Here is a 10,755-nt window from a genome sequence, read left to right as displayed (position 1 = left end):
TAAGGAATTATTCAACAATTACGAATATCCTAATCCCTACTAGAAATAGATTGAATCAACAAATATATTTAGTTGGGCACCTAAACAATCTATTAATCAATTATAAACATTCTTAATATATAGTAAACTAAAACGGTGATCATATAAAGAAATCAAAACAGATTCACACACTAAATCAAATTATATATAGAACTTAAAATTCATCCTCAATCAATAAGTGTTTATCTACTCATGGATGTAGCAGCATCCATGATAGACATATGATAAACCAAAGAAGATATCGTTACGATTGATGAGAACCGCTCTGAAACCCAAACTTTTTGCTTTGTTGTTGTTCCTCCTATGCAAGACTTCCAAAGTTATATAAAAGATGTTATCCTTAATGTTTAAGGGGTATCTTTATATAGTTCTTACGAATTAGGTCATCAAAATCTCTCCTTGTTCGTGTTTTATTCAATTCATAGTCTCACACACGTTCCAAATACCCTTAGTTACGGTTGGTATCGTTAACCTCAAGGCAACCGTAAGTCTTACAAGAAAAATTCGTCAAAAATCCCCAGATTTACGATTGGGTTTAACCCATCCAAAACTCTAACAGAAAATCACGTTGAAAATCTAAGAATTACGGCTAGGTTCGAGTCTCTTAGACTCGGCCGTAAATATTCCTGTAACTTTTTGTTCTTCACCATTTTTTTCACAACTTTCTCATACGATGTCCAATTGATCTCATTCTTTTTGGGCTTGCATTCATATCATCGTCCTCTGCATGATAGAAATGACCAAATCTTCATATTTCTTCACTTAATTTTACGGTTAGGTTGGACCTAGCTGTAACTCTTTCTGAAAATTATGTTGGAAATTCATCTCTTTTACGGTCAGGTTTTGGGATGCTTTTCCCACTGTAAATTACCCTGTAACTTGTATCCAAGAGTTGTGTTTGCACCTTCCAGCTTTTGTTTTTCATTCCCGAATGAACTCATTTCCTCTTCTTATCTCCTTTTAACAAGATTGTTATTGATTTTCGGATGATTCGCCTAAAGAAACAAATAAAATAGGAAAGAAGATTAATACAAGGTAAAATGCAAGAAAATATCTAAAACAAGAATGGATTTCACTCTATAAACATATGAATTAAGCACTTATTAATACTGAACCTCTCAGCATACATGATAAATAAATGGAATATTGAAAGCTCTTGCCTCAGAGGCTCTAACATTATAGTCATGTATTATTGCTTTGATGAGTTTACAGAACTGTAATTCACTTCTGTTGTGGAACGTGAAGACATATAGTCTTTTATGCTTTTGATGTTGTCAGAGATACATATTTCCCGATGTGATTTTACGAATCTAACCTTCATTAAAAATCCACCATCAACTCTTGTTCTATAAAATTTTCCCACAAAACTTAAATAACACAAAATAAAAGCTAACATGATGAAACAAATGTCTATTAATTGAAATTCACATAACAAAACTAACTGAAAAGTATGTTCCCTAAAAGATATGCTGCCACTCTAGGTAACAAGCACAACTCTTATTAACCAAGGATAACTTTGAGGTTGTTTCTCTCGGGATGAAAAACATCATAGTAGAGGTTGAGGATAGGGCTTAAGTATGCATACACCAAGTCGGGACTATTATTTCTGCATCACGGTTTGCAAAGAGCTCTATCAAACTCAAAAAAATAAATAATTAATCAATGTTTACCCTATTGATGACAAGATGAAACCTTCCGGCTACTTCAGCAATGATTGCAGCAACCTCAATTTTGTTTCCCTTAGCTGGGTAGATTTGGTCTTTTTTTTTTCTTCCATATAATGGTGAATGCCACGCTGACGATGAATACAAGTCATGTGCTCCTCCTTGAGATTCTTGAGTCAAAGTTTCATGTATTCAACATGTTCCATAGGTTAATGTTGTTTTCCCAAAAGCTTAATCCACAACCAAAAAACAGATTTGAAAAAAAAGAAAGAAAAGGGGAGATGGTGTCTGTGTTTTTCAATGTTTTTGATATGGGAAAACTTCCTTGTTTTTTTTTCTTCTATATGGCACAAGATTTTTTCTTGTTTACATTCTATTCGTTTTAGACATGCCTATCATGAGATTTATTTTCTCAGGGATATCTTGGCAAAAAATAGAATCTGAAAAGGGGTCAGATTGTGCAGTACAACATCAAACCTTCTTTCCTTCAACGCCTGAAGTTCCTTGACACAACTTGTCTAAGATTTTATTGATTTTTTTTTTTGAGATTTTGTATTTCGTTTGTGTTTAGCTTTATTCTATGAAGGATCTCTATGGGCTTGTTGTTCACCTATTTGATCCTTTATTTTGTAACTCTTTGTTCTTTCAAAGAATTTCTTAAAAAATAAAAAGAGATCGTGCGCACTCGATTCAAATTTTAACCGTACTTCTAGCCTTTTATTTTATTCATAAACGAATACAAATACCACACCATTTATAACCTTCTTAATTTCTAGTTGTACCTACCGTATAAGTTTGTATCGATTGAATGAATGAACATTTGTAAGAATTCAACCACGTCCAATAGAACTATTAATAAAAATAAATGTTATCTTCATCTTAGTCCTATATTATCTTCGCCAATAACACTGAGATTATGAATCCGCAAGATGATCACTGAAAATATTAGTCATGTTAATGCTGAATAAAGTCCACATACTTCTCTAATGAGAACTCTTTTAGGACAATCTTAAATCTAAGTTATGAATCTTGAATTTCGTCCATCTCATTTGATTTTGCATTCATCAATTGGAACAACCCAAGTAGCACATGAAATAGTTCTTAAGACTAAATCACGGACATTTGATTTAACATCTAACCATACTCCTAGCATTTTACCTTATTCCCAAACAAAGACAAAAACCACTACAATTAATAAGCTTCTTACTTTTTTTTGGGATGGTATACGCTGTATATTTTTGTACGGATTAAATGAATGAACATTTATAACAATTACACCACGTCCAACAAAATCACTGAAAATAAGTGTTTTCTTTATCTAAGTTAGATATTATGTTTGCTTATAAACCGAACTTTATGAGTTGAAATGTTCAAAAATTTCGTCCACGTCGTCCAATTTTGCATTCAGGAAACAATCTAAATAACACATGATATAATTCTTAAGACTATTTCATGCACGATTGGTTGGAATTTTAACCGTACTTCTAGCTTTTTACTTTATTCTTAAACAAAGACAAAAATCACAACATCTATAATCTTCTTAAATTTTGGTTGTACCAGAAGGTATAATTTTATACGGATTAAATAAATAAACATTTATAACAATCTCACTAATTCCAATAGAATTGTTACGAATATACTCCCTCTGTTTCTGGAAAAGTGTTACTTTCACTTTTTCAATTTGGCCTATTTTTAGGGTAAAATGAAAAAGTGAAAGTAACACTTTTCTAGAAAAGGAGGTATGTTTTATTTATCTTAGTCAGATATTATCTTTGCTTATAACACTGATGATTATGAATTGACAAAGATGAACGCCGAAAATACGAGTCACATCCAAATACTTAATAAAGTTCACATACTTTTCTAATGAGAACTCTTTTAGGACAATCTTGAACCTAAGTTCTGAATCTTGAATTTCGTACATGATATTTGATTTTGATTCATCCAGGGAAACAACCCAAGTAGCCCATGAATTCTTGAAACTAAATCTTGCACATTCGATTTAACTCTTAACCATATTCCTACCATTTTATTTTATTCCTGAACGAAGACAAAAATCGTAACATTTATAACTTTCTTACTTTTTTGTTGGTGCCTATTATATTTTTTTTCCATGGATTAAGTGAATGAACATCTGTAAAAATTCCATCACGTCAAACGAAACTATTGAAAGTAAATATTTTTTTTATCTTAGTTAGATATTATTTGTGCCGATAACACCATAGATTATGAATTGAGACGTTCCTGAATTCCGTCCATGTTGTTCGATTTTGCATTCAGGGAAGCAACTCAAGTAGCACATGAAATAATTCTAAAGTTTGTTTCTTGCACGTTCGATTCAACTCCTAACCGTAATCCTAGTTTTTTATTTTATTCCTGAACAAAAACAAAAACTGCACCTACTGTGTATTCCGTATGGATTAAGTGAACGAACATTTGTGACAATTCTACAACGTCCAGCAGTACTTTTGAGAATAAATATATTTTATTTATCTTAAATATTATTTTTGCAGATAACACCAAAGATTTTTGCACGGATTAAGTGAACGAACATTTGTAAAAATTCCACCACGTCCAACAGTATTTTTGAGAATAAATAAATAAATTTATCTTATATTTTATTCTGTATGGATCAGTTGATCTAAGGAAGCAACCGAAGTAGCACATGAGGTAGTTTGTAAGACTATTTCATGCATGTTCGATGTAACTCTTAGACGTACCCCTAGCTTCTTACTTTCTTCCTAAACAAAGACAAAAATCGTAATATTTATTACCTTATTAATTTTTAGTTGGTACCTACTGTGTATTTTTATATGGATTAAGTGAATGAACGTTTGTAGCAATTCCACTGCGTCCAACAGAACTGTTGAAAATAAGTTTTGTTTATTTGAGTCAGATACTATCTTCGCCGATAACATCGAAGATTATGAATTGAAACATTCCTGAATTTCATACAGGTCGTTTGATTTTTCATTTTGGGAAGCAACCCAAGTAGCACATGAGGTAGTTCGTAGGACTATTTCATGCACGTTTGATTTAACTCTTAGTCGTACTCTTAGCTTTTTACTTTTTTCCTAAACAAAGACAAAAACGATAATACTTATTACTTCTTAGTTTTTGGTTGGTACAACGTCCATCGGTACTTTTGAGAATAAATATATTTTATTTATCTTAAATATTATTTTTGCCGATAACACCAAAGATTTTTGCACGGATTAAGTGAACGAACATTTGTAACAATTCCACCACGTCCAACAGTACTTTTGAGAATAAATAAATAAATTTATCTTATATTTTATTTTGCATGGATCAGTTGATCTAAGGAAGCAACCCAAGTAGCACATGAGGTAGTTTGTAAGAATATTTCATACACGTTCGATGTAACTTTTAGTCGTACCCCTAGCTTCTTACTTTCCTTCTAAACAAAGACAAAAACCTCAATATTTATTACCTTCTTAATTTTTGGTTGGGCATACTATATATTTTTGTATGGTTTAAGTGAATGAACATTTGTAACAGTTCCACCACGTTCAACAGTACGTTTGAGATTTTTGTTTTTATCTTAAATTTAATTCTGTCTGGATTAGTTAATCTAGGTAAGCAACCCAGGTAACACATGAGGTAGTTGGTAGGACTATTTCATGCACGTTCGATTCAACTCTTAATCGTACTCCTTGCTTTTTTACTTTCTTCCTAAACAAAGACAAAAAAACGAACATTTGTAACAATTCCACCACGTCCAACGGTACTTTTGAGAATAAATATTTTTTTTCATCTTAAATATTATTTTCGCCGATAACACCGAAGATTATTAAGTGAACGAACATTTGTAACAATTCCAACACGTCCAATGACACTTTTGAGAATAAATATATATAGTTTTAATATTAAATATTATTTTCTTTGATTACACCGAGATTTTCGTATGGATTAAGTGAACGAACATTTGTAACAATTCCACCACGTCAAGAACTACTTCTGAGATTCTTTTTATCATACATATTATTTTCGTCGACAACATCGAAGATTTTCATATGGATCAAGTGAACGAACATTTGTAACAATTCCACCACGTCAAGCACTACTTCTGAGATTCTTTTTATCTTACATATTATTTTCGCTGACAACATCGAAGATTTTCGTATGGATCAAGTGAACGAACATTTGTAATAATTCCACCATGTCCAACACTATTTTTAAGAATAAATATATTTTTTTTGTCTTAAATATCATGTTTGTCGATAACACCGAAGATCATGAACTGCATAAAAATAATCTATGAAAATATCCTGAGTCAAGCTATGAAAATATCCTGAGTCAAGCTAATACGAGATATAATTTTTGTATTTCTGCATAATTATTTTAGAACAATCTTAAATCTAAATTATAAATGTGATTTACCAGTGAATTTGCAATACTGTTAATAAGGGTATTAGATTAGCGAAGAGATACCAGAATCGATATAAAACAAACCACTTTTTACTCTGCGCTATATGAATTTTAATAATCTCCCTGGTATTTAGTACACAAAATTGGTCAACTAATCCAATAACGACACTTTCTGGGTGAAAAAGACATGTAAAATTTGATACTGTTTAAATGGACGAGAATGTAAAAATAGTCAGGATGTAAACAGTTTCATCCTACCCATTTTTGAATACTTTTTGTTACTTTTAATTTACATCAGTATGCATCCAGTTTCATCCTCGATATTTTTTAAGTTTAAGGCAGGATGAATCCAGATTCATTCTTGCTATTATTTTGGTGTCCATTTCACCCATACTAATTTTTACTCGTCAATTAGAACAAAGTTTTAAAAATACTTGGACAATCAACCCAATTTCTCTATTTAGTATCACTATTAGCAGCCATGTGGATTGAGCATTCAAATTCTAGGTCACACCTTGGTGTTTATTAAAATCAAGCAAACATCACAAACGGTTAAAAATGCTACGCAAAGACTTCTGACTTTCATCGGTGGACTAATCCAAACTCATTTGCACACACCCTAGCTGGGGAACAGCACTGCACTCGAGAAAACAACAAATCAAATGAGTTGAAGAACAACACTTAAACAAAATCTCATCAATATATCGTGTGATTAGATGATCATTTCGACTAATCTTTCCTTCCTTACGTATACATGCGATAACTCGACAACAACAACTCTGTACCGGTTAAGGAATCTCCATGTGACTTGTAGTTGACAGATAGTCCGGTTACCGGTAAAAGAGGTAAACTCAAGTCGCTACAAGTCCCACCTATATCACAAATATAGTACTCTCTGAAACTAACGTTAAAAGTCAACTCTAACCAATCTACTAAGTACTATATAACAACCGTCCGATTTCACCAAATTTCAAACCATCACTAACTAATCCTCTGACCTTAAATCATTCATTTTTCATTCATTCATACAGCAACATACCACCGCATTCTCTAACAAAGTATCTTCAGGCTGTTACGCCGGTAATAATCATCGTCACAAAAACCAAAAGTAAAAGCTAACAAAGAAACCAGACTAGACAACTTTTTTTTTTTCTCTTGTATGGAAATAACAAAAAGGCAGAGCCCGTAGAGGCGGTCAATGCACCTGACGTTTTGCATTTGGAAGCGAGTATAAAACAAAAAATTCGTACACGTGTCGGATTCCAAGTTGTTAAAGCCTTTGACTAGCAGAGAAGAAAAAGAAAAAGGAGATGATGCAAATGGAAAACAGGTCAGTGCTCTCCATGTATATTACAGTACAGAGGATGAAATTAAAAACATAAAATACAAAAGCATATGTTTGACCCCAAGTCTATAAGTTTCTTCTTTTTCTTTCTTCTTGTTATTTACAAGAAGAGGAATTTGTTTTAGTTTGATATTTGTAGGTGGAGTGATGGCTGTTGATCTCATGATGGATTATAGAAATACAGATTTTATCACTAAGAAGATTCAAGAAAGCAATAATACTTCTGTTGAAGAAGCTGCTTCAGCTGGTTTAGAAAGTTTTGAGAAGTTGATTAGATTACTTAATCAACGTCAACAACAGCAGCAAAAATATGAAGAACAGAAAGAAAAAGAAGAAGAGAATCAAAAATCTGCTAAAGATATTGATTTAGATTGTAAAGCTGTTGCTGATGTTGCTGTTAATGAATTTAAGAAAGTTATGTCTTTATTGGGTCGAACTCGTACTGGTCATGCCCGATTCAGAAGAGCTCCTCTCCAAAATTCTTATCCTTCTCCCCCTCCTCGACCTCCACAGCCACAGCATGTTGAAGAGCCCATTTCTGTAAATCATCAGATTCATCTTCAAAATCATCAACAACAGCTAAAAGATGATAAGTCGCAACAATTTATTGGTTCATCATCGAGGGTTTATTGTCCTACACCGATCCAACGGTTACCTCCACTTCCATCCTCATCATCTCATCAACATCCTCATAATCAAAACAATAAATATCCGTCTCTGGTTATGTCTAAAAATGGTGTTATTAGTGAGAGAAAAGAAACTTCTACTACGATTAATTTCACATCTCCATCACCATCTATGTCTGCTGCAACTTCGTTTTTATCGTCATTAACAGGAGATACAGATACGAAACAACAGCATTCTTCATCCTCTGCTTTTCAACTTACAAATATATCTCAATCTTCAGGAAGACCACCTTTATCGTCTGCTTCATTGAAAAGGAAGTGTATGTCATCTGGTGATGCTGGTGGTGCTAAGTGTGGTAGTCATGGTCGATGCCATTGTTCTAAAAGAAGGTCAGTCCTTCATATCCTAGCTCCTCTGTTTTCTCCTCTGCTTTTCATTTTATTGTTATAGATTTTAATCGATTTTTAATTGAATTTCACAGAAAGTCAAGAGTGAAAAGAGTTGTTAGAGTTCCTGCAATCAGTTTGAAAATGGCTGATATTCCACCAGACGATTATTCATGGAGGAAATATGGACAGAAGCCCATTAAAGGATCTCCACATCCAAGGTATATACACCGAGTCAACTCAATAAAATCTACTGTTCATTTCCACAAATGTAATTAATTAATTACAGGACTGCCACTTGCCTTAGATTTATACACCTAAATGATCTGTTAGTTTTTTGTCAATAATTTTCTTGATAAATCCGGACAGTGAATAGTCCGAGTTAACTCAGTTATAGATAAATAATTCTGACCACGAGGTTGTTTTTGATATGTTGCAGGGGTTATTATAAGTGCAGTAGTTTAAGAGGATGTCCAGCAAGAAAACATGTTGAGAGAGCTTTAGATGATCCAACCATGTTGATTGTTACTTATGAAGGCGAACATAATCACTCTCATTCAGTTACTGATACTACCGGTTTAATCCTTGAATCGTCTTAAGAAAACGTTAAATCAAGAAATGAAGAGGAAGAAGAAGAATTTGGAGTTTGAAGCAGCAAGTCTTAAAAAATGTAATGGTTTTTATTATTAGATGTTTTCAGAGAATTTAGTTTCAGACTTCTCTCGGCTCTAAATTCAGAATTCAATTTCATCCATCCATCCCCTGTAAAATACGGGACTCCTGCAGCCAATGTGTTTTACTGTTCTTTAATTTGTTAATTAAACCCTTTTTTATTACTACTAGATTTTAATATATTGTTATTCAGTGAAGAAATGAAGTGGAAAATGAATGTGGATTTGGTGAAGTAAGCTAGAGAAAGTGGGTATTCTAGAACGTATTACATGATCTTCATCTTCAATACTAATTTTTGATTTTGCTTTCTTGTTGTCTATATACTTTTCGCTTAACCTAATTAAAATAGAGATTAATCGAATCAAGTTGTGTTATTATTTGTATTACTTTAGCATGATGATAAGGACCTCCATTAAAGTAAAGAAAGAAACATTGTTGACTAAATAATGGGAATAGAGATCTGTGAAATATACGTTTTTGATTTATTTGGTCGAATTATTCTTTCTTAAAAACGGGGTGATTATTATTATCACAGATTTGTTTAGTCAATCAAAAAGATAAATCATCATTAATTAAACCAAACTAGATGTACTTTGTTTGTTTGTTTTCGTAGACTAATTGCTAATTAGTGATGGAATTAAGTAATGTGTTAGAGAACATGTCGTGTAAGGGGACGGTTGACAGACAGACCATATAACGTGACGGCTAATTTGAGCCAAAGACTTTGACAACCAAAAATGATAGCGAGAGAGTGTATGAGATGAGAGCATGGTGGGGGCTGCGGAGGAGGAAAACAAGTTGGACTTTGTGGACGGCAGGGTTTGATCTCTTCGTAGTTTCTGGTTTGTATTTTGAGATGTTTGAATGTTAGGAAGGGTGGGAGCGTCCACCGTCTAGTCACTCCCTGGTTAGTAATTCTCGGATCATTCCTGAATGATTCGTGAATGTATACGAACCGACCGAATCCGAATGAAATTTTCGAACTATTTGAATTCCGAACCTAATTCATGGATTATATGCAACTCACGAATGATTCACGAACGTATCTGAACTGATCGAATCCGAATAATATTTCTGAACTAGAACTCTCATAGGTAATATAAACAAAACATATAGTTAAGTTAAATGAGTCATCTAGATCTTACTCATCTAACTTAATTATGTGTTTTGTTTATATTACCGCCCTTACGGTTGCTGTTTAACGGGCTGTTCAAAAGAATTAGAATCGGGAAGGATGGAGAAGGAATGGGGTTTGGACTTTTGGCCGCAGGGAGGACTTTTGAACGAAAAACAACAACCACGCTTGAAGAAAATAAAAGAAATAAAATAATGGAGGCAAAGTCAAAATAAGCGGATGAGTTGGGATAGAAAACTGATGCGGTGCTTTGTTTGTTGTTATTCTTTCTGCAAGCATGCATGACAACTTGGCTTTAAAGAGTCTCAAGCTCTTGTCATTGGCATAATTGTCAATTTGATCGTCAAGTTGAAGCTTGCTGGCTAGACATGAGCTATCTGGAATCAACAACGTGTAGACAACAAAATTCAAGTTGAAGTTAGTTTTGACTTTCGTTGAGTTGCTTCTTTAAGTTTAGAATGGTTGGTGTAATGTGTTGTATAACTTCTTTTTCTTCCA

At 33.1% G+C, this 10,755-nt stretch overlaps 1 protein-coding gene across 1 annotated transcript; it reads left to right on the top strand.

Moving 5' to 3' along the window:
• The first annotated feature begins 7,407 nt into the window (after nt 1-7,407).
• On the top strand, nt 7,408-9,354 carry LOC113346693 (probable WRKY transcription factor 7). The gene is made up of 3 exons (XM_026590178.1): nt 7,408-8,453; nt 8,546-8,671; nt 8,890-9,354. Exons 1-3 carry the CDS (start codon nt 7,585-7,587, stop codon nt 9,047-9,049), a joined length of 1,155 nt encoding a protein of 384 aa, XP_026445963.1. The 5' UTR covers nt 7,408-7,584; the 3' UTR covers nt 9,050-9,354.
• The last annotated feature ends 1,401 nt before the right edge of the window (nt 9,355-10,755 follow it).

Source organism: Papaver somniferum, chromosome 2 (assembly GCF_003573695.1).
Source record: "Papaver somniferum cultivar HN1 chromosome 2, ASM357369v1, whole genome shotgun sequence".
NCBI classification, from domain to species: Eukaryota; Viridiplantae; Streptophyta; class Magnoliopsida; order Ranunculales; family Papaveraceae; genus Papaver; species Papaver somniferum.
This window is presented reverse-complemented; position numbering and strand designations above follow the sequence as displayed.